The following is a 26,315-nucleotide window of genomic DNA, read 5'->3' as shown; positions in this document are numbered from 1 at the left end:
GATTCAATTCTCGCCAATAATATGTCTCATTTCTTTTTGCATTTAACTAGGTATGCTATAACCGACCAAAAAAAAAAAACAAAAGCCACACCGCTATCTCAAAACATTTCCAGCTATATTTTGCATTGTATGATCTTATTAACGATGAAAAGGATGTGTCACTATTTAAGATCTTCTCAATTCCAAGGACACATTAAGAGAAAACAAAATCATAGACCGCGGCCGATCCAGGACCTAAGAGTCAATGGGTGCGAACGTACAATCTTTTATTTATGACTTTAATAATGCATTATTACATAATATTTAATTCATACTACCATATAAAATAATAAAAATCAAGACAATGAATTAATATTTTGAAGTATTATTGAAATTAAAAACTAAACTAATCAAAGCATCTTCAAATCTTTAAGATTAAGATTTCGAGATCTTTAAGATTAAGATTTCGAGATCTTTACGCACACTTGATCATCAATATTGTTAATATACTTTTTTGTGTAATTACCTAATTAATCATCCACAATTTTCTCATTTGAATCCGTAATTATTTTCGGTAGAAGAAGGAAGGCTCAAAGCCATGAATACAATGAATAAAAGAAAATTAAGAACGAATCTGTAATCTATATATATATATATATATATAAGTCCGAATCGAATTTTCACGCCGCCATATCATTAAAAATAAAAAACGAAGCTCTCTTGCTTTGCCACATCGTCACTTATGAATTAAGGAAACTTTTATATTCTTTTATCATAAATTATGTAGTAAAATATATAAATTATATGTATATAGCTCAATAGAATTACATGTATATATTTGCATTGCAAGATTATGTATATAATCTTTATATGTGATATTTTCGCTGTGCCATATCATCAAAAATAAAAAGCGGAACTCTCTCACTTTGCCATGTCGATATTTATGAATTAAGAAAACTTTTATAATCTTTTATCATAAATCATGAAGTAAAATATATAGATTATATGCATATAGATCAATAAAATTTCGTGTATATATTTGCATTGCAATATTGTGTGTATATATATATATATATACCGTTTATAGACTTCATATGCCATCTTTATATGTGATGTTTACACACACATATATATAGTATATAGTTTATATATGCCGTTGGCATATTTATAATTATTATATATATGTGGTTTGCATATATATGCATATATAGATGCTATTAAAATTGGATGAAAATATATATAGATTATATATGTTATCAATATATTTATATATATAAGCAATCGATTCTTCCGTCTTTTGCACAACCATCTCCCAAAGTTGAAACGTGAGAAGCCACATCATCAAATTACAGTCTCTTACGAAGGCATGTCGGTCCATTTCGCGAAGTCACATTGTTGTTTTAATTATGTAAATATTCTATATAGTGAAATATTTGATATTCAATGAATTATATAGTGGAATCCATGTATTGATAGCTTTTGATAACATACAAAATTACATTGTAGAAATAAATATATGCTTTTGATACAATGGAACAACAAAACGTAATCAAATTATTTTATTAACATTCTTTTGATAGTATATATAACAGGCCAAATTACCACCTGTCTTATTAAGAGAAAAGAATATTTCATTATTAATCTTATCAGGATGGCAATGAAAGTATTTTCTTTTAATTTATACAAATGGAACAACAAAATGGCAACCACAACATATTAATAACATTCTTTTGATAGCATACATAACTAGCCAACCACCTTTCTTATATATATTTTATATGTATGAAATATATAATAGAATATGAAGATAACACACCATTTTGCATTATAGAAATATATATATATATATATATGTATATATATAAGTTTTGGCACGATGAAATATGTATTGTAATTTTTATTTTGACAGCTATATCTAATATATATAATTGTTTGATATATTATAGGAACGTGTACATATATAGTTGAAGATATATATTGCACATATAAAGTAACATTATATATTGGAGCTATATATATATAGACACCTTACACAAAACTTCTATCATTATATTTTCATTTGCAAGGACGTGTTGGTGTCCTTGCGGACTTTATATGTATATTGTGTTGCATGCTCACCACTACTAATTTCGGCTGGTCTATGTCAATTTGATTGTATCAAAAAGGATTCATCAGGCTTTCTATTTGCTTACTTTATTAAGATTTTTTGCTTGGAGAAATTATTATTTTCTATGGTTGACATATTTGCTTGCATATTTTCATTCAATTCATCTTTTCGCACATTTGTGTGAGAATTTTTTATTTTTTATTGGGCAAATTACAAAAAAAAACCCAAATTTTGTATAAAGTCTAAGTTTTGTCCTAAATTTTGTTTTGTAACAAAAAAACCATAAGTTTTCTAAAATGTCTCAAAAATGACCTCCGTTATAACTTCCGTCAATTTTTGCTGCTAATGGTGGGTCCCTTTAACAGTCCACGTAGGTCACACGTAGGCAAAAATTGACGGAAGTTATAACGAATGTCATTTTTGAAACATTTTAGAAAACTTATGGTTTTTTCTGTTACAAAACAAAATTTAGGACAAAATTGAGATATTTTACAAAACTTGGGTTTTTTTTTGTAATTTACCCTTTTTTATTGATATATTTGCTCACATATTTTTATTTAATTCTATTCTTTTCACCTATATCTCAATTTTCTTTAATGAGATTTTAATCTATGTATGTATTTATAACATTTTTCTCGACAAAAATAATTAAGAGATTATTTGTCCGGTCCCGTGCAATGCACATGTATTCAACTAGTTATTGTTAATACACTTATTTGTAAAGTGGGGTCAATCATAGATTTCAACTAGTTAGAATTGTAGTTATACCTAATTTGATTTATTATTGAATAAATCACATTACTTCTGACTATGTCTTCCTTTACTACCTACTTGTATATCCTTCTAATTAACTTCCAACTTCTAACAACCCCTATCTCATCCTAATTGCACCATACAATGTCAACCACTGAGGGCTCTCCTCCCCAAAAATCTTCAGCTTGCCAACCTGATGCTAACAGATGAATGCAGAGAACTCATGGGGTCCCTCCCATCCGAGAAGGGATGGGTCTTGAGCTCGAGCACCCTCTACTACCTCTACCGGGGCTTCTGGTACGGGGCCCTCCACATGAACGGCACCCTCTTGACTCAACGCCACTTTAGGTCCCTGGCCGGACCCACACAACAAAACCATCATCAGTCACCATCTATCTATATATATATCTTCTTCAAGTCAATTCTTCACTTCACTGCCAACGTACTTCCTGATTACCCCTCTCTCTCATCCACCATGTCAGCCCCTAACAGCTCTCGCCTCCCCAAATATCTCCAAGAAGTCGACAACCTAACAGATGAATGTAGAGAACTCATTAGCACACTCCCATCCGAGATGGGTTGGCTCCCGATGTTCATGCACTTCTACCAGGGCTTCTGGTACACCACCCGCCAACTGAGCGCGATCCTCCCGGTTCAACACCACTTCAAGGCTCTGGACTCCGACATCGTCCTTGTGTCCACCCCCAAGTCAGGCACAACATGGCTTAAAGCCATTCTCTTTGCCCTCCTAAACCGATCCTACTGCTATTCCAATATAAAAGGGGATCATCCCTTGCTCCAGAAAAATCCGCACGAACTCGTACCTTTCCTGGAATTCCTCCACATGTTGGACACGAATCCGGACCTCTCCTCATTCACTTCCCCAAGGCTGTTAGCCACCCACATCCCCTTCGGATCACTTCCAGAGTCCATGAAGGATTCCGAATGCAAGATTGTGTACTTGTGCAGGAACCCGAAGGACACATATGTCTCCCTATGGCAATTTACAAATAAGTTGCTGCCCAAGGAAACTGGGACGACAAGCCCACTTGAGGAGACTTTTGACAAGTTTTGCAGAGGGGTGAGCGTGTATGGACCATTCTGGGACCATGTCCTGGGCTACTACAATGCCAGCTTGGAGATGCCCCATAAGGTCTTTTTTCTAACGTACGAGGAAATGAAGGAGAAACCTATTGAGCAGTTGAAGAGATTGGCTGATTTCCTGGGCTGCCCTTTCTCGGAAGACGAGGAGGAGGTTGATGGTGGGGTTGATGAGATCCTACGGCTCTGCAGCTTCGACAATTTGAGCAAGCTAGAGGTGAATCAGAACGGGAAACTCTCAACAGGGCACGAGAACAAGTCGTTCTTCAGAAAGGGCGAAGTGGGAGATTGGGTAAGCTATTTGACTCCCGATATGATTGAGAGGATCGACCGCATCACTGAGGAGAAGTTCCATGGGTCAGGTTTAAAGCTCTAGAAGTGATTTAGTTGATATTCACTTGTTCATTGCCTACTCTCCAGTACCAATGCAACCTATACCAACAGTACTCGATTTCCTGTTTACACGTACTGTGCAAACTCTCCCCTAGTAATGATCCAATTATATAATAACAATCAAAGTGGGTGTAGCATATGTTATGGGCCATAAAATTGTGATGTCCGGTGAACAGCAACCCAACGAGTCAAAATAGAAGCAGAGATGAGAGATCAACAGTAGCATATGTTAGAATGAGTAATTCAATGAGCATCTATGTCAGCAGGGTGAACAGCATCAATCACGTCCAATGGATTCACCCGAGAGAAGCGAAGATTTGAGCCTTAAATTGCAAGGAGCCCCCATGGTCCCAGCCGGGGAGACCCCATCTGATGGTCCCAGGGTTCCCCCATATGCTCCGACCTGGACCTTAATGCATGTCACCAAATTGGAAGCACAGAACGCAGAGGATCAGTGATAGCCATGCTCTTTCCTTCGTTTATTAGTGAGAATGTCAATTGAAAAGGCGTACTTTTATTCCTGTCTCTTGTACTTTTGTCCTCTGTCGTATTTTTACTGAGTGGGAAGCAGCTATAGAAAAAACAATACGGCCGGAAAAAAAAAAAAAAAGGTGCTCATCCAATGTGTAAGGGTTAGTCTACAATACATTGGTCATTCACTTATGTATGTATCATTCTTCAAGTAACTTGTTTGAATTTTTCAAGTAAATTATCTAACCTCAAGCAATTTACTTATTTTTCTAGATAATTTACCTTGGTTGCAAGTAAATTACTTTATAAATTATTTTGTTAAAAGACAATTTACCAAAGTTATTTGAATTTTGAAGTGTCTTTGGCAATTGAATTTTTTCATCCACTAGACATATAAGGAAGATATCACATCTTAATCACAAGGATTGGTGCAATGGCATAAAGAGGACACCTTGGCGAAGTTATCCCAGTGTAATAATTTTTTGCATTTAACTGGGTATGTTATAACCTACCAAAAAAAAACCCACATCGCTATCTCAAAACATTTCCAGCTATATTTTGCATTATATGATCTGATCGTTACCAAGGATGAAAACGATGTATCACTATTTCAGATCTTCTCATTTCCAGGGATACATTAAGAGACAGCACAATCAAAGACCGCGGCCGATCCGGGACCTAAAAGTCAATGGATGCAAACGTACAGTCTTTTATTTATGACTTTAATAATGCAATTACATAATATTTAATTTCATACTGCCATATAAAATAACAAAAATCAAGACAATGAATTAATATTTTGAAGTATTATTGAAATTAAAAACTAAGCTAATCAAAGCATCTTCAAATCTTTAAAATTAAGATTTCGAGATCTTTACGTACAACTTCATCATCAATATTGTTAATATACTTTTTTAATGAGGAATTACCTAATTAATCATCCACAGTTTTCTCATTTGAATCCGTAATCATTTTCGGTAGAAGGAAGGCTCAAAGCCTTGAATACACTGAAGAAAAGAAAATTAAGAACAAATCCGTAACCTATACATATATATATATATATTAAAATAAAGCACGAAATGAATTCCCACACCGCCAACCTATTATATAAATAAGAGTAAAATGCGGTTTGCTTCCTAACCTTTGGGTCTAGTGATAAAGTGTTCCCCTGACCTTTAAAAAGTTGCACTATATCACCTTACTTATTCAAAAAGAAGAAAAATGCACCCTAGCGACTTTTTCGATGACTTTTTTGGCCAAATATTAATTCAGTAATTTCATATATCAAGAAATAATTTCAAAAACTTTAAAAAAATAAAATTAGAAAAAAAAAGCCGAGAATAAACTCGAGAAAGGGGAGAGAGAAAGGGGCGAATCTCTCTCTTGAGGAGAGACGCGAGAGAGATCTAAGATAAAACAAACATTAAAAAAAGAAAAAAGAGAGAGAGAAGATGCTTCAAAGTTTGTGTGTGTATGCCATTGTGGGTTATTGAATTTTCATTAAGCTTATATAGCTCGGGTCTATATTCACTTAAAAGTTTAAGTTGATAAGTGGTGGTACCCAAGTCATATATTAACCCATGGATTTTTCTTTTCTTTTTCGATGTGGGATTTATCCCATTTTACTCCTCAACACCCGCCCTCACGTGTAACGTGTGGTCTATTTCTACCTACACGTTGTCACGTGCCCTTAAACACCCGCCCTCAACAATTGATCTCGAGCCGAGCTCATCTTCCGTGCTCGGGCGAGGGGAGGACACTAACACAAGGTGCACTCTTGGCTGCACTCGATATACTGGGCCTGGCGGGGTGTGGGTGCGCACACGCGTGTAGGCACGCATACGCACCTACGCTCTGATACCATATTGAATTTTCATTGGGCTTATACGGGTTTGGACTCATATCCACTTAAAAGCTTAAATTTATAAGTTGATAAGTGGTGGTATTCAAGTTTCATATAAATGGTTATTATTTCATCTTCTTTGAGAGGGCTAGCCGCTAGCATTCGGGGCAAACATGGGCTTGGGATTTCTCACCCCCTGCTCGAAGAGCTGTGTCAGACATGGCCTAGGCCATCCACGTCCCATATCTTTCTCTCTGAGATTGTTCTCGGTTTCTTTTTCAATTGTTGATTTTTTTTAGTTTTAAAAATTATTTCCTGAAATATAAAATTAATAAATTAAAGTTTGGCCGGAAAATTCATCGGCAAAGTCACCGAGGGTGTATTTTACTTTTTATTTAATAAGTCGGGTGGTATAGTATAACATTTTGAAGGCTGGGAGCACTTTTTCATTACATCTAATGGTTAGAGACTTAGAGGACAAAACTATATTTCACTCTATAAATAAATATATAAATCTGAAAAGTCGGGGAAGACATCAATTCAGGGTGCCCTGCACCTTACCTTTCATTCAAGAATAACGAGGGAGGACCATGATACGGAGAACTATACATATTAATATTGTAATATGACGTCACTGCTTATCTTTTCGAAGCATCATCCGAGGCCAATCTCATCGGATAGACCGGCTAAGAAAGCGGGTCATTCAACTAAAATAGGATAAATAAATCTGACGAATGCTTTCTTATGCGAGCCAGCTCAATCTCTGTATTTGGACCAAAGTTAACTCTGTTATAATATTAAACAAATTAAAACATACTTATAAAAAAATTACAAAGACGTGCATATTCTACTATTTAAAAAACGCGATTTTTAAGTAGTAAAAAAATCATGTTTTTTAAACCGTAAAAAAGTGATTTGAAGAACTTTGATACACATGAATTCTAGTTTACATTCTTAATATATATATATATATATATATATATATATATACACTCGTGCTAGCCATGGAGCTCGTGCATTGCACGTATAGAACGTGATTCCACCAATTTTCTTATATAATATATGGTGCTTTTTAAATTGTTGAAAATCATAATTTACAATCAATTTAAAATAGATAATATAAAATATACATGTTATGACTAATGATGATTGAATTTCACCAGTAAGGTATGAAAAAATTATATTTAAGAAGACAAATAAATATAATTCATATGTTGTAAATTATGGATTTACTAATAAAATGTAAATTACGTCCTCTAGTAACAATGTTATTCTAATAGTAAATTCAGTCATAATCGGAGTATATATCTTATTTATACTTTGCTGATGGGTCCAGTTAATAATTCTCATATAATATTATAATAAATATAACATTTGATCATAATTTATTAAAATTTGAAATTTTAAAAACTATAATCTAAAACAAAAATTAGGAAAGTATATTTTAAATTCGGAATTTTTTGCATTTATTTTAGGTTTACTTTAGGGTTTCATTAAATTTAAATATCTTTTATGAATAATCATATTGTGTCAGAAAAATATTTATTTCATTTAGATAATTAAAAAAATCATACTTTGTTTTTAATAATATAAAAATTTTAAAAATGATATTTCTCATTTCAAAATTGAAAATTTTAAAATACATTATGCAAATAAATCCAAAATATTAAAAATATTCGAAAACAACTCCGAAAAGAACCACAATTATCCAAAAAGTTCATAATTCATTAAATAATCTTATCTTATTTATACTATTGTTTGAGTAAGAGTTCGATTTTGTAACTGCCTCCTTATTAATTTATAGGATGGTTAAAAAGTAAAAATTATCTTTTATTCTTAGTTTAACTATTATACAATTTAAAATAGAAGAGAATAGTTGAAAAACGATATTTGCGATTTGCGATTGTTCCCCTCTCTCTCTTTTACCTCACGTCTCAATCTTTCATTATTTTGCTCTCTCCTCTCCCAACTTCCTAATCCTATCATATTATTTTTGTTTTCCTTTTTCAAAATTTATCTCCAACTTTTACTTTTATTTTCTCATGATTAAATATTTCTTCCAATTTCAAATCAATCAATCCTTGCACGAGCGTATTAAAAAAATTATTACAATTGCAGTACGTGTGGATAGAGTCTAGTATTATAAATCTGAAAAATCTGAAACACAAATTTTATTTAATATATCTTCAACAGTTAACTCTTTTTAGAAAATTCAAACTATATCCTGTTAAAAAATACACAATTTATCAAAATATTTTGTAAATATCATCTTCTCATTAAAGAATGAAAAAATGTATTAACTCTCATTGAAATCTTATTGGATAATACATATCTAAAATTGAAAATTTCTGTAGTCATTAAAAATTAACAAAACTCAAAATAGATATATTATTAAAAAGTGGAGATATGGTGGGACCGGTTGATGGACTCAGAATGCCTAGATGATTGATTTGAAATTTTAAATGGGGATAAAAATGGTAAAATCATTAGTAATATGTTAATATACCTTATAGAAAATAAATGACAATAGTTAATATATTATATTTAATAACAATATATATGAATATAAAGAAAATATTCAAAGATCTATATACATATATATAAACTTGACAACACTTTAATAAGTGTGGGTAAAATCATTAGTAATTCCTCTGTTAATATACCATATACAATTGTAATAAAGATTTTGTTAAGACAATCATTTTGTTAAGACAATCAGTATCGAAAAAATTAGTTTGAAAAAAAAATTAGTTCAAAAATTCCATTCTATACATCAAAATTTAACTAAAGAATAAGAATAAATAAAAAAACTACTCAACTCGATATTCATGGAGGTAATATTTCCATTTTATTATGAAATATGAAATATTCAAGGTATGTAAATCATAAAAGTCTTACCGTTATTGAAGCGATGTTCATAATGGAATTGGAATAGAGACCTTGTCAATATAATCAATATCAAAATAATCATTCCCAAATAAAGTTCATCCAACAAATCAAAGTTTAATCAAGAAAAAGAATTTGGAGAAGATTATTAAAACAATCAAAATATCAAAGCAATTAGGTTGAAATTTGCATTAAAAAATCATTCGATGAATCAAGACTCAACCAAAAAAATAAAAATTTGAAGAAGGAAAAAACGGGTTTAGAATTATATATAGAATATTGTTCTCCTTTAATCAATATACGGCTAGGCAGAGGGCAATATATACATGGATATTAAATTGTCAGAAAATAACAATTATATATTTAATCTATTTAATAATCTATATATATATATATATATACACTTAATCTATAAATACTAACCATTATAATCTATATATATTTAATTGAAGTGGCAACTATATATATATATATATGCCATCTATATATTTTGCGGCAACTATATCTTTTATATTATATATGACAATGTAAATTATTATAATGCGTTTATTGAGCTATATTCAGTGATATATAATTTCAATATTGGGAGATGTATATATAATATATTTATTGTTGCATATTTTGTTCCCTTGTATATATTCCTTGTGTCTTATGCATATTTTATTACTTTATATATATTTCGTTGTGCCTTATATAAAAAATTTATATATTTACTACATAATTAATTAATAAAATTTCCTTATAAGAATATAAAATTTTTCTTACTATATAAATGATGATGTGGCATCACCAAAGAGTTTCATTTTATGTTTTTGAGGATGTGGTGGTGCGAAAATTCGGCTCGAGCTTTGTTTTTATATATGCTAGTGGAATACTCGTGCGTTGCACAAGACCTTACAAATAAAACTTTTAATTATTCCAGTAAATAAACATGTTATAAATATATACACAAATTAAAAAATTATTGGAAGAAATTTAGATATAAGAAATTATAAGAGAAGATAGCTAAATAGATAAAGCGAGAGAGCTTCGTTTTTTTATTTTTAATGATGTGGCAGCGTGAGAATTCGACTTGTGTTTGGTTTTTATATATATATATATATATGTTATATAATTGTCTTGTATTGTCTAATTCTATCAATGGACAGCCAAAATTAATCCCATATGGCAGCTCATTTATTAAAATTGAAATCAATCTGTTTATATAATAAATTGCACCGAAAAAAATAGTGAAAACAAATAAATATGGAAGGGAAAAAAAAAACGGACAGGTCATTTTTGCTGCATGATATGAACTATTCAGTCATTTTTATTTCATTCCTTTTTTTTATGTGAATCTTGTATTTAGAAGCTCAATTAGGCCTATATTAATCCAATCGAGTCAGGTCGGTCCACTAAAAAAGGATAAAATTGTTCCAACGTGAATTTTTTGCATTCATAAGGACTCGAATTCGAAACCTTATTTAAACAAAATAAACATCGAACCGCTTGAACTAACTTATATCGATTGTATTTCATTCCTTTGAAAGTCAATAACCCAACTTGAGTTGAAGGCTTGCTTGGATCACCCACCTTTGCTCGTTGGCACTTGACTTCCAATTTCTTGAATTTCATTCTTTATAATAACAATAATAATAATAATAATAATAATAACGACGACAACGATGGCGGCGGCAAATTTCTTTCTTCTATTTAATAGTATCTACAATTTACACAACGATTCACCTATGGTTCTAGGAAAATTTCATGTATTCGAAATTGTGAAGTACTTGCCCTTTCCCTATTTAAAGAAAATCACGAAATGAAGTTGAAGCTTAGAGGTATTATGATAAGCTTATTGGCACCGATCATTGATATGTGGATTGACCAAGTTTCAATAGCTGTTGATACTTAATCAGCAATGGCAATTGCCAATCAATAATTATTGCTTTGTATATATGTTTGGATGGAATATAAGATTCATTTTGAATCTTTTGTGTCTCACAAACAAGTATATATGGCGGAGATTGAGCTTCCAAGTCACCATCTCTTCTTTAGTTTATCCTTTGGATTGGATTTTAGTTGTGTTTAATAGTCACTAACATTGAATGGAAACTTGCATTGTACTGCTCCTATGGCTTTCGGCAAGGGCTAAATGAGAACTTGATACCACCACTACCATATTACATGACTTTGATTCTTACCAGATTCAACATTTACCGTGTTAGACATAAATAACATGTTTTATTGCATTTTGCAACTGCATATGTCCATATAAAGTAGTCCTAACATCACATGAGTCCAATATATTCATATCACTAGTTTTAAATTTTTTTTAAAAAAAATTATTGTCATTTATTAGCAAGAACCATATTGACAATAGAACGATTTTTTTTTAAGTACAAGAAACAAAATAGTGAAACATAGAAAATTTTCAAGGGACAAACGAAGAGGAAAGACAGAAAAGATGATCTTTGTGTACTTCCATTTGAAGAAGTTATTTTATATATAAGCTCTAGCTTTCTTGTTCGAAAAAATAAAATAAATTCATAAAAGCTGAAAAATACTTATACGGATAATGAACTCATATACGATGCAAGACCGAGTTGATTGTTTATCTAACATCATAACTCTATCAAAATTACCCAAATCCGTGATGCTTCCCATGGAAATATCAAACATGCCAATGCTAAGTATTTCAATACATACCAAACATAGAGAAATTTTTCTTACTGAACAGTCACTTTTTAGAATAAACTTTGAAAATTTTCTTTCTGAAAAATCTCTTTTTCAGAATAAGCTTTTACGTAAAAATCTCAAATTTCCCGAACCAAACGCCGTCCAAATTTATTTCGAAGCGTATGTTTGTTATCAATGAGTCATCCAACTAGAATATACATAGTATATATTCACAAATAGACAGACTAAAATAAAAAAAATAAAAGGAATTCATCACAATTAATTCCAGTGTATTTGACTATGATGAATAAAATTTCAAATTTAATTCTTTGTAACATATCAGTTATTGCAAATAAAAATTCGATTATTTATCTTCTTTTTTTTTTTTGTGATCCCTCCAATGCAAAGAGAGAGAATCAGAAAATGCAATGCAGCGGGGATAGAGGGATACAGCTCAATCAATCGAGCAGACTGAGGAAGAACAGAGGAAGGCAGGCAATGAAATCACCCTCTCCCTCTCTGTGTCTGAGTGCCATTCTCTTCTTCCTCTCTATTGCCCCACCCGTGCTACTCTCTCTACTTGGAGACGCGATCTATTAATTAATTCTCTCTAATTAATATACCGCACATTCACACCCGAGAAATATCCCCCATTACCACACAATTTCTACCACACCAAACGCCCCCACTCTCATGCGCACAACATCCACTCCAAGTATCATATAAACCAATGGATATTGATTCATCTTTTTCACGTGAGATTAATATCTTCAACAACGTGTGTCTTGAACCAAGTGGGGAGCCTTCGATTTATTTACAGGAGAAAGAAAGAAAACATTATGATAATCAAGCAAGTTGATCGGCAATCTCCCTCAACACCCTGCAGCGATATAATCAGAGCAGAAACCAATCTTATCCTCTACCAAGATTGCTAGTGGTCAAAACCTTGGGCGCCGCAACTACGTGGTGTTTTCAGTTTTTATAAATATATATATATATATATATATATTCTTGTAGCCAGGGCCGGACACACACAACAAAACCATCATCAGTCACCATGTATGTATCTATATATATATATATCTTCTTCGTCAATTCTTCACTTCACCGCCAACGTCCTTCTTGATTATCTCTCTCTCTCATCCACCATGTCAGCCCCTAACAACCCTCGCCTCCCCAAATATCTCTAAGAAGTCGACAACTGATGCAGCAGAAGAAGCAATCAATCGGTACCTTAAAAAAAATAAGTTATTACCACCTTGTTTCGAGGAAAACGGCCTCCGGAACAGAACTCATTGCATGAAAAGATGAGATTTAGGCCGAATTCCATCATTTAAGGTCTCAAACAAGTAATTTTATATTATTTATGATGTTTTTTGCTATTTTAGGAAATATCTTATTTTAAAGAATATTTTATTTTTTCGTTATATTTTCGTTTTCTCTATTTAAACGATGTAAGCCCTAGGGCTAAGACAGTTTTTGGATTATTAATAAAGTTCTGGAGCTACCGTGCTCTTTCGCCCATTCTCGGATTTGATTCGAGTTTGATGAATATTCCCTGGTATTCGTAGAATCAACGGGTGATAGAAGATTATCTTGGTATTCGTACGCGAATCAACAGATTCCAATTAATTCCGCTGCGTCAACAACCTAACAGATGAACGTAGAGAACTCATTAGCACACTCCCATTCGAGCTGGGTTGGCTCCCGATGTTCATGCACTTCTACCAGGGCTTCTGGTACACCACCCGCCAACTGAACATGATCCTCCCGGTTCAACACCAATTCAGGGCTCTAGACTCCGACATCATCCTTGCTTCGACCCCCAAGTCAGGCACCATATGGCTTAAAGCCATCCTCTTTTCCCTCCTACACCAATCCTACTACTATTCTAATATAACAGTGGATCATCCCTTGCTCCGGAAAAATCTGCACGAACTCGTACCTTTCTTGGAATTCCTCCACATGTTGGACATGAATCCGGACCTCTCAGCATTCACTTCCCCAAGGCTGCTAGCCACCCACATCCCCTTCGGATCACTTCCAGAGTTCATGAAGGATTTCGAATGCAAGATTGTGTACTTGTGCAGGAACCCAAAGGACACATATGTCTCCCTATGGCAATTTACAAATAATTTACTGCCCAAGGAAATTGGGACGACAAGCTCACTTGAGGAGACATTTGACAAGTTTTGCAGAGGGGTGAGCATGGATGGACCATTCTGGGACCATGTCCTGGGCTACTACAAGGCCAGCTTGGAGATGCCCCATAAGGTCTTTTTCCTAACGTACGAGGAAATGAAGGAGAAACCTCGTGAGCAGTTGAAGAGATTGGCTAGTTTCCTAGGCTGCCCTTTCTCGGAAGATGAGGAGGAGGTTGATGAGATCCTACGGCTCTGCAGCTTCGACAATTTGAGCAAGCTAGAGGTGAACCAGAACGGAAAACTCTCGACAGGGCACGAGAACAAGTCGTTCTTCAGAAAGGGCGAAGTGGGAGATTGGGTAAGCTATTTGACTCCGGATATGATTGAGAGGATCGACCGCATCACTGAGGAGAAGTTCCATGGGTCGGATTTAAAGCTCTAGAAGCGATTTAGTTTATCTTCACTTGTTCATTGCCTACTCTCCAGTACCAATGTAAACCTATACCAACAGTACTCGATTTACTGTTTACATAGACTGTGCAAACTCTCCCCTAGTAATGATCAAATTATATAATAACAATCAAAGAGGGTATAGCGCAATGGTGCACAACGAACGGTACTTGATTCACTGTTATTTGGTGATATTATTGGGGCTTCCTTACCTCGCCTTTGTAGTTCGTAGGGTGTTTTTCTTTTGTAATGGGAGTTGGTCTTGTTATCCTACCGAAGAAAAAAAGGGTTTAGCGCATAGTGGTGTACGTCCTCACTTAGTAACCAAGAGGTTCTAGGTTCAATACTCAGTAGGACTATCCATGCTCATATATGGAACATCACCAACAACTTGAGGCTCAAGGAAATGGTCCTATTGCTGATCAATGAGGCCTTCAACAAGTTCTGCCAAGGGGTGAACCTGTATGGACCATTCTGGGCTTTAGCTCGGAGATCCCCCATAAGGTCTTCTTACTGAAGTATGAGGAGATGAAGGAGAACACTGGCTATCATCTGAAGAGATTGGCATAGTTCTTTGGAAGTCTATTCTCTGAAGAAGAGGATGCCCATGGCCACATCAAGGAGATCTTGAAGTTGTGCAGCTTCGAAAGTTTGAGTGAATTGGAGGTGAATCAAAAGGGAAAGTCGTAATTTTGGATGGAAAGTAAGTGGTTTTTCAGGAAGGGAGAGTTGGGAGATTGTGTTAATTATCTTAGCCCCAAGAATATTGCATGGCTCGACCACATCATCGAGGTGAAGCTGCCCAGATCTGGGCTGAAGCTGTAGACATCAACAAATCCATCAGAAGGCCAACAGACAGATTTGTGGCGATTCGTGATGGATCATATAGCAATTCATTAAGCATATGTTTACTCCGGAAAAAAGAGGACTGTTCTCTCTGTATTTTTTCTTCATCAGATCTTGGTCTGGCCCCATAAATGGCAATCACGTTTATATTTAGAATTAGACAAACTCTAAAAGGAACAGTAAAAATTGTCAAAGATACATTATGAATCCGGACAAGATACCAAGTTGTAGAATTGCCTGTTCATTGAACCTCAGACAATTTGGTTGGCCCGTGGCTCCGCATCTTCACATCTCGAGCAATATTTCCAGTCTTCAGATCCTTTTTGTAGCTTATGCATTCGGTTAGTATTGGTCTTGTTTCTGTTATCTTTGATATCTTTTAGCCAAATTGGGATCTGTCGTATTGATCTCCATCATTTCATAATGTTCACTTTTGCACCTTTTCGTCGCAATGTATATTGCAAAAAGAAAGTGATTGTATAAGAAAAGTGACTTCATCATAAAATTAGGAATTTGAGGGAGGGGAAAGATCAATAAAGGGTCCTTCTCAATTTCAGAGCCAAGCTAGTACGAAGCAAGTGGTACAGAAGGTCCAGAGCCAGAGCTGGACTAAGACATACTACGTCCCTCTTGGAACATCCACACTTTGCAGCACCCGAGACACAGAGGAGGGACTTCAGTTTTGTTCGTCATCAGGCCAACCTAATCGCTTTGATCTGCTTACTATGATTTTGAGCCGTCGTCATGTCTCCTCCCCCGGGGGGCAGGAGCCGTTAATTTGAGGTAGTGATAATAAGGTACGTAGAGCTGCTGAAGAGGCTTCCAAAACCTCGTCAATCTTGTTCTCATTACCATATCGAGTATGTCGAACACCTGCACCCATGAGCTTGTACTCCAATAGTTCATAGTCGTAATATGTCTAGTGTTTGGTGTTTGTTAGTTGCTTGTTCCAATATCTGAATTGTTGTTAGTTGTATTGCAAGAACAAAAGTTACCATCTCAGTCTCCATGGAAGTGATAGATGGTGAGGATCCGGGACGGATACCGACCCAGCAAACTTACAAAGGCTAACCCATTTTGCAAGGTTATGGGCAGCAAAATTGTGATGCCCAGTAAACAGCGACCCAACATAGAAGCAGAGATGAGAGATCAACAGTAGCATATGTTAGAATGCGTAATTCAATGAGCAGCTAACTAACTATGTCAGCAGGGCAGACAGCATCAATCACGTCAAATGGATTCACCCGAGAGAAGCGAAGATTTGAGCCTTAAATTGCAAGGAGCCCCCGTGGTGCCAGCCAGGGGGACCTCATACGCTCCGACCTGGACCTTAATGCATGTCACTAAATCGGAAGCACAGAACGCAGAGGATCAGTGATGGCCATGATCTTTCCTTCGTTTATTAGTGAGAATGTCGATTGAGAAGGCCCACTTTTATTCCTGTCTCTTGTACTTTTGTCCTCTGTCGTTTTTCTACTGAGTGGGAAGCAGCTATAGAAAAAACAATACGGCCGGAACAAACCTGATAAACGAGGAAGAAAAAAAAAAAAAAAAAGGTGCTCACCCAATTTGCAAGGGTTAGTCCACAATACATTGGTCATTCACTTATGTATTTATCATTCATGCAAGTCACTTGTTTGTATTTTTCATGTAAATTATCTAACCTCAAGTAATTTACTCTTTATTTTTAGATAATTTACTTTGGTTGCAAGTAAATTACTTTGTTAAAAGACAATTCCCCAAAGTTATTTGAACTTTGAAGTGTCTTGGCAATTGAATTTTGTCATCTACTAGACATATAAGGAAAATATCACATGTCTTAATCAATAAGATAGGTGCAATCACATAAAGACAATACCTTGGCGAAGTATCTATGCTTAATAATTTTTTGAAAGAAAGTGGACCTGTGCTTTATTGGTAATAAAAAAAAAGATTCAGGTTCAATTCTCGCCAATAATATGTCTCATTTCTTTTTGCATTTAACTAGGTATGTTATGACCGACCAAAAAAAAAAGCCACAACTCTATCTCAAAACATTTCCAGCTATAATTTGCATTATATGATCTGATCGTTATCAAGGATGAAAAGGATGTATCACTATTTAAGATCTTCTCATTTCCAAGGATACATTAAGAGAAAGAGTCAATGGGTGCAAACGTACAGTCTTTTATTTATGACTTTAATAATGCATTGTTACATAATATTTAATTTCATACTACCATATAAAATAACAAAAATCAAGACGATGAATTAATATTTTGAGGTATTATTGAAATTAAAAACTAAGCTAATCAAAGCATCTTCAAATCTTTAAGATTGAGATTTCGAGATCTTTACGCACACTTCATCATCAATATTGTTAATATACTTTTTTGAGTAATTACCTAATTAATCATCCACAATTTTCTCATGAATCCGTAATTATTTTTCGGCAGAAGAAGGAAGGCTCAAAGACTTGAATACAGTGAATTAAAGAAAGTTAAGAACGAATCCGTAATCTATATATGCATTAAAACAAAGTATGAATAGAATTCTCATGCCGTCATACCATTAAAAATAAAAAATGAAACTTTCTCGCTTTGCAACGTCGTCGCTTATGAATTAAGGCAAAATGTATATTCTTTTATTATAAATTATTCAGTAAAATATATAGACTATATGCATAAAGCTCAATAGAATTACATGTATATAGTTGCATTGCAAGATTATATATATAATCTTTATATGTGACGTTTTCATATATACATATATATATATATACACACACCGTTTATAGACTTTATATGCCATCTTTATATGTGATGTTTGCACAGATATATATATATATATATCATATAATTTATATATTCCGTTGGCATATATATAATTATTATATATATGTGGTTTGCATATATATGCATATATAGATGCTATTTAAATTGTATAAAAATATATGTAGATTACGTATGTTATCAATATATATATATATAAAAGCAAATGATTCATCCGTCTTTCGTGCAACCGCCTTCCAAAGTTGAAAAGTGATCAGCCACGTTATCAAATTACAATCACTTACGAAGGCACGTCTGTCCATCTCGCGAAGTCACGTCATTGTTTTAATTATGTAAATATTATATATTGTGAAATATTTGATATTCAATGAAATATATAGTGGAATCCATGTATTGATAGTTTTTTATAACATACAAAATTACATTGTAGAAATAACTATATGCTTTTGATATAATGGAATGCAACCAAATTATTTCATTAACATTCTTTTGATAGTATATATAACTGGCCAAACTGCCACCTTTCTCATTAAGAGAAAATAATATTTTATTATTAGCCTTATCAAGAAGGCATTGAAAGTTTTTTTTTTTAATTTATAGAAATGGAACAACAAAACGACAACGACAACATATTAATAATATTCTTTTGATAGTATACATAACTGGCCAACCACCTTTCTTATTTATATTTGATGTATATAAAATATGTAATAGAATCTGAAGATAACACACAATCTTGCATTATAGGAATACATATATGTTTTGACACGACGAAATATGTATTGTAATTTTTATTTTGGCGGCTCTATATATATATATATATATATAGATATAGATATATTATAGGAACGTGTACATATATAGCTGAAGATACATATTGCACATATAAAGTTCGATTATATATTGGAGCTATATATAGACGCCTTACACGAAACTTTTATTATTATATTTTCGTTTGCAAAGATGTGTTGGTATCCTTGCGAACTTTATATGTATATTGTGCTGCATGTTCATCCACCACCAACACCGACCGGTCTATGTCAATTTGATTGTTTCAAAAATGATTCATCGGGTTTTCTCTTCACCTACTTTTTAAAGATTTTTTGCTTGGAGAAATTATTATTTTCTATGATTAACATATTTGCTCGCATATTTTCATTCAATTCATCTCTTCACACATTTGTATGAGAATTTTTTATTTTTTATTGATATATTTACTCACATATTTTTATTGAATTATATTCTTTTCACGTATATCTCAATTTTTTTAATGAGATTTTAATTTGCATATATATTTATAACTTTTTTCTCGACAAAAATAATTAAGAGATTATTTGTACGGTTCCCGTACCACGCGAAGGTATTCAACTAGTTATTGGTAATACACTTATTTGTAGAGTGGGGTCAATCATAGATTTCCCACTGCACGAAATAACACATGGCTTCACATTATTGAAGTTATTTATTAGAGTCAACTTGTTAGAATTGTAGTTATACCTAATTTGATTTATTATTGAATAAATCACATTACTTCAGACTTTGTCTACCTTTTTTTTTTCCGGTCGAAATGGGGCAAAAGCCCTGAAAAGCAATTAAACATAAACCAAACGGGGTATGGAGACCCCTGAAATATCACCTAACAGAAGTGGTAAGATCCCATTAGGAGCAAAATGGAGAAAATGAGTGCCCAAAGGAAAGTCGATTGCCCTCCTAGCAAGTCAGTCCGTGCACGAGTTTCCCTCCCGATAAGTGTGTTGAATACGGATTTTCCAAGTTCGCCGGTAGAGTTCTTTAATACGTTGGAGTAGGGCTTGGAATGTGGGTGCACAGCTACCCTCCCCGGAGATAAAATTGCGCACCACCAAGGAGTCCACCTCAAGTATCACTTTCCGAAAACCTGAATTCCAAGCCAACTCTAGACCCGTAAGAACTCCTTATAATTCAGCCATCGTGACAGAAGTGATTCCAATATTTTGCAGAAAATCGATCACCCAACCATCACTATCATTGCGTATTAAGCCACTAGCCCCTGCTATTCTTGGATTCCAACGAACAGAGCCATCGGTGTTCAACTTGAGAAAATCTTCGAGTGGCTTCAACCAGCGAATGTCCATCCAAACCTTATTGCTACCACCTCCCACAGGCCGAGCTGCTGCCTAGGACTCTCGAAATCCCGAGGCAGTGCGAATAATTGCTTGTGTACCCGACTCCGGGCGGGAGAAATCGGGGTCAAACAACACTTTATTTCGCCAACTCCATATTAACCAACAACCCGTGGCAAAGATAGAAGGCCTGGAGTGGAATGGTTGGCCTACTTGTATATCCTTCTAATTAACTTCCAACTTCGAATAACCTCTATCTCCTCCTAATTGCACCATACAATGTCAACCACTGAGGGCTCTCCTCTCCCCAAAAATCTTCAGCCTGACAACCTTTTTGTAAGTGGTCGAAATCTTGGGCGCCGCACAACAAAACCATCATCAGTCACCATATATATATATATATATCTATCGATCTATCTATCTTCTTCAAGTCAATTCTTCACTTCACTGCCAACGTACTTCCTGATTACCCCTCTCTCTCATCCACCATGTCAGCCCCTAACAACTCTCGCCTCCCCAAATATCTCCAAGAAGTCGACAACCTAACAGATGAATGTAGAGAACTCATTAGCACACTCCCATCCGAGATGGGTTGGCTCCCGATGTTCATGCACTTCTACCAGGGCATCTGGTACAGCACCCGCACACTGAAGGCGATCCTCCAGGTTCAACACCACTTCAGGGCTCTGGACTCCGACATCGTCCTTGTGTCCACCCCCAAGTCAGGCACCATATGGCTTAAAGCCATCCTCTTTTCCCTCCTAAACCGATCCTACTACCATTCTAATAAAAAAGTGGATCATCCCTTGCTCCGGAAAAATCCGCACGAACTCGTACCTTTCTTGGAAAGCCTCCACATGTTGGACACGAATCCGGACCTCTCCTCATTCACTTCCCCAAGGCTGTTTGCCACCCACATCCCCTTCGGATCACTTCCAGAGTCCATGAAGAATTCCAAATGCAAGATTGTGTACTTGTGCAGGAACCCGAAGGACACATATGTCTCCCTATGGCAATTTACAAATAATTTACTGCCCAAGGAAACTGGGACGACAAGCCCACTTGAGGAGACCTTTGACAAGTTTTGCAGAGGGGTGAGCATGTACGGACCATTCTGGGACCATGTCCTGGGCTACTACAAGGCCAGCTTGGAGATGCCCCATAAGGTCTTTTTCCTAACGTACGAGGAAATGAAGGAGAAACCTCGTGAGCAGTTGAAGAGATTGGCTGATTTCCTGGGCTGCCCTTTTTCGGAAGACGAGGAGGAGGTTGATGGTGGGGTTGATGAGATCCTACGGCTCTGCAGCTTCAACAATTTGAGCAAGCTAGAGGTGAATCAGAACGGGAAACTCTCGACAGGGCACGAGAACAAGTCGTTCTTCAGAAAGGGCGAAGTGGGAGATTGGGTAAGCTATTTGACTCCTGATATGATTGAGAGGATCGACCGCATCACTGAGGAGAAGTTCCATGGGTCGGGTTTAAAGCTCTAGAAGCGATTTGGTTGATCTCCACTTGTTCATTGCCTACTCTCCAGTACCAATGCAACCTATACCAACAGTACTCGATTTACTGTTTACATAGACTGCAAACTCTCCCCTAGTAATGATCAAATTATATAATAATAATAATAAATAAAAAGATGTAGCGCAATGGTGCACAACGAACAGAACTTGGTTCGCTGCTATTTGGTGATAATAAACTTCTTTACCCCGCCTTTGTATTTCTCAGGGTGTTTTTCTTTTGTAATGGGAGTTGGCTGCATTATCCTACTGAAGAAAAAGAGGGTGTAGTATCCAATGGTGTACGTTCTCACCTGGTAACAAAGAGGTTTCAGGTTCAATACTTAGTGAGAGTATCTATGCCCCTTTATGGAACTTCACCAACAACTTGAGGCTGAAGGAAATGGTCCTATTGTTGATCGATGTGGCCTTCGACAGGTTCTGCCAAGGGGTGAGCCTGTATGGACCATACTGGGATTGGTGTTACAAGGTTAGCTCGGAGATCCCCCATAAGGTCTTCTTACTGAAGTAAGAGGAGATGAAGGAGAACACTGGCTATCATCTGAAGAGATTGGCATAGTTCTTGGGGTGTCCATTCTCTGAAGAAGAGGAGGCCCATGGCCCCGTCAAGGAGATCTTGAAGTTGTGCAGCTTCGAAAGTTTGAGTGAATTGGAGGTGAATCAAAAGGGAAAGTCGTAATTTTGGATGGAAAGTAAGTGGTTTTCAGGAAGGGAGAGTTGGGAGATTGTGTTAATTATCTTAGCCCCAAGAATACTGCATGGCTCGACCACATCATCGAGGCGAAGCTGCCCAGATCTGGGCTGAAGCTGTAGACATCAACAAATCCATCAGAGGGCCAACAGACAGATTTGTGGCGATTCGTGATGGGTCATATAGCAATTCATTAAGCATATGTTTGCTCCGGAAAACAGAGGACTGTTCTCTCTGTATTTTTTCTTCATCAGATCTTGGTCTGGCCCCATAAATGGCAATCACGTTTATATTTAGAATTAGACAAACTCTAAAAGGAACAGTAAAAATTGTCGAAGATACATTATGAATCCGGACAAGATACCAAGTTGTAGAATTGCCTGTTCATTGAACCTCAGACAATTTGGTTGGCCCGTGGCTCCGCATCTTCACATCTCGAGCAATATTTCCAGTCTTCAGATCCTTTTTGTAGCTTATGCATTCGGTTAGTATTGGTCTTGTTTCTGTTATCTTTGATATCTTTTAGCCAAATTGGGATCTGTCGTATTGATCTCCATCATTTCATAATGTTCACTTTTGCACCTTTTCGTCGCAATGTATATTGCAAAAAGAAAGTGATTGTATAAGAAAAGTGACTTCATCATAAAATTAGGAATTTGAGGGAGGGGAAAGATGAGGAACCCTGAAACGAAGATCGAAAATGCAACCTTTTGATTGAAAATAAAGGGTCCTTCTCAATTTCAGAGCCAAGCTAGTACGAAGCAAGTGGTACAGAAGGTCCAGAGCCAGAGCTGGACTAAGAAATACTACATCCCTCTTGGAACATCCACACTTTGCCGCGCCCGAGACACAGAGGAGGGACTTCAGTTTTGTTCGTCATCAGGCCAACCTAATCGCTTTGATCAGCTTACTATGATTTTGAGCCGTCGTCATGTCCTCCTCCCCCCGGGGGGGCAGGAGCCGTTAATTTGAGGTAGTGATAGTAAGGTACGTAGAGCTGCTGAAGAGGCTTCCAAAACCTCATCAATCTTGTTCTCATTACCATATCGAGTATGTCGAACACCTGCACCCATAAGCTCGTCCTCCAATAGTTCATAGTCTTAATATGTCTAGGGTTTGGTGTTTGTTAGTTGCTTGTTCCAATATCTGAATTGTTGTTATTTGTATTGCCAGAACAAAAGTTACCATCTCAGTCTCCATGGAAGTGATAGATGGGGAGGATCCGGGACGGATACCGACCCAGCAAACTTACAAAGGCTAACCCATTTTGCAAGGTTATGGGCCGCAAAATTGTGATGCCCGGTAAACAGCGACCCAACGAGTCAAAATAGAAGCAGAAATGAGAGATCAACAGTAGCATGTCAGAATGAGTAATTCAATGAGCAGCTAACTAACTATGTCAGCAGGGCGGACAGCATCAATCACGTCCAATGGATTCACCCGAGAGAAGCGAAGATTTGAGCCTTAAATTGCAAGGAGCCCCCATGGTGCCAGCCAGGGGAACCTCATACGCTCCGACCCGGACCTTAATGCATGTCACTAAATCGGAAGCACAGAACGCAGCGGATCAGTGATGGCCATTATCTTTCCTTCGTTTATTAGTGAGAATGTCAATTGAGAAGGCCTACTTCTATTCCTGTCTCTTGTACTTTTGTCCTTTGTCGTTTTTCTACTGAGTGGAAGCAGCTATCACGTCTTAATCAATAAGATTGGAAAGATGACACATTGGCCAAGTATCCCTGCGTAATAATTTTTTGAAAGAAAGTGAACCAGTACTTTATCTGCAATAAAAAAAAATTCAGGTTCAATTCTCGTCAATAATATATCTTATTTTTATGGCATTTAATTAGGTATGTTATGACCGACCAAAAAAAAAAAACCACAACGCTATCTCAAAACATTTCCAGCAATATTTTGCATTATATGATCTGATCGTTATCAAGGATGAAAAGGATGTATCACTATTTAAGATCTTCTCTTTTCCAAGGATACATTAAGAGAAAGCATAATCATTGACCGCAGCCGATCCAGGACCTAAGAGTCGATGGGTGCAAACGTACAGTCTTTTATTTATGATTTTAATAATGCATTGTTACATAATATTTAATTTCATCCAGCCATATAAAATAACAAAAATCAAGACAATGAATTAATATTTTGAGGTACTATTGAAATTAAAAACTAAGCTAATCAAAGCATCTCATCTTTAAGATTAAGACTTCGAGATCTTTACCCACAACTTCATCATCAATATTGTTAATTTACTATGAATCCGTAATTATTTTCGGTAGAAGAAGGAAGGTTCAAAGCCTTGAATACAGTGAATAAAAGAAAATTAAGAACGAATCCGTAATCTATATATATATATATATATATATATATTTTAAAAAGCACGAATCAAATTCCTACGCCGCCACTTCATCGAAAATGAAAATAAAAAACGGAGCTCTCTCGCTTTGCGACGTAGTCACTTATGAATTAAGGAAACTTTTATATTCTTTTATCATAAATTATGCAGTAAAATATATAGGTTATAAGCATATAGCTCAATAGAATTACATGTATATATTTGCATTGCAAGATTTTATATATAATCTTTATATGTGACGTTTTCATATATATATATATACCGTTTATAGACTTTATATGCCATCTTTATATGTGATGTTTGCCCACATATATATATATATTTAGTATATAATTTATATATGCCGTTGGCGTATATATAATTATTATATATATGTTGTTTGCATATATATATATATATATATATGCATATATAGATGCTATTTAAATTGTATGAAAATATATGTAGATTATATATGTTATCAATATATATATATATATATATATAAAAGCAGACGATTTGTCCGTCTTTCGCGCATCCACCTCTCAAAGTTGAAACGTAAGAAGCCACTTTATCAAATTACAGTCTCTTGCAAAGGCACGTCGGTCCATCTTGCGAAGTCACGTCATTGTTTTAATTGTGTAAATATTATAAATAGTGAAATCTTTGATATTCAATGAAATATATAGTGGAATCCATGCATTGATAGCTTTTGATAACATTCAAAATTACATTGTAGAAATAAATATATGCTTTTGATACAATGGAACAACAAAACACAACCAAATTATTTTATTAACATTCTTTTGATAGTATATATAACTAGCTAAATTACCACATTTCTTATTAAGAGAAAAGAATATTTCATTATTAGCCTTATTAGGAAGGTAATAAAAGCATTTTTTTAATTTATTTATAAATGGGACAACAAAATGACAACCACAACATATTAATAACATTCTTTTGATAAAATTCTTTTGATAATATACATAACTGGCCAATCACCTTTCTTATATATATTTGACAAATATGAAATATATAATAGAATCTAAAGATATCACACAATTGCATTATATGAATACATATATGTTTTGATACGATAAAATACGTATTGTAATTTTTATTTTGGTAGCTATATATAATATATATAGTTATTTGATATATTATAGGAACGTGTGCATATATAGTTGAAGATATATATTGCATATATAAAGTTTACATTATATATTGGAGCTATATATATAGATGCCTTA

The 26,315-nt window shown here is 34.9% G+C and overlaps 3 protein-coding genes across 3 annotated transcripts; all 3 read left to right on the top strand.

Annotated features, from left to right (window-relative positions):
- Nucleotides 1-2,959: 2,959 nt before the first annotated feature.
- On the top strand, nucleotides 2,960-5,056 carry LOC116198830 (cytosolic sulfotransferase 12-like). The gene has a single exon (XM_031529083.1). The coding sequence runs from the start codon at nucleotides 3,036-3,038 to the stop codon at nucleotides 4,314-4,316; it is 1,281 nt and encodes a 426-aa protein (XP_031384943.1). The 5' UTR covers nucleotides 2,960-3,035; the 3' UTR covers nucleotides 4,317-5,056.
- An 8,767-nt stretch (nucleotides 5,057-13,823) lies between these two features.
- LOC116200609 (cytosolic sulfotransferase 5-like) lies at nucleotides 13,824-14,914 on the top strand (the record flags this gene model as incomplete). Its single annotated transcript, XM_031531442.1, has 1 exon — nucleotides 13,824-14,914. A coding segment is annotated over one exon (954 nt), but the record flags the coding sequence as incomplete, so codon positions are not given.
- A 5,162-nt stretch (nucleotides 14,915-20,076) lies between these two features.
- Nucleotides 20,077-22,296, top strand: LOC116198933 (cytosolic sulfotransferase 5-like). The gene has a single exon (XM_031529207.1). It carries the CDS (start codon nucleotides 20,993-20,995, stop codon nucleotides 21,992-21,994), a length of 1,002 nt encoding a protein of 333 aa, XP_031385067.1. The 5' UTR covers nucleotides 20,077-20,992; the 3' UTR covers nucleotides 21,995-22,296.
- The last annotated feature ends 4,019 nt before the right edge of the window (nucleotides 22,297-26,315 follow it).

The sequence above is a fragment of the Punica granatum genome, chromosome 3, assembly GCF_007655135.1.
Source record: "Punica granatum isolate Tunisia-2019 chromosome 3, ASM765513v2, whole genome shotgun sequence".
NCBI classification, from domain to species: Eukaryota; Viridiplantae; Streptophyta; class Magnoliopsida; order Myrtales; family Lythraceae; genus Punica; species Punica granatum.
Note: the sequence above shows the minus strand (reverse complement) of the source record. Positions and strands in the feature narration are given on the sequence as shown.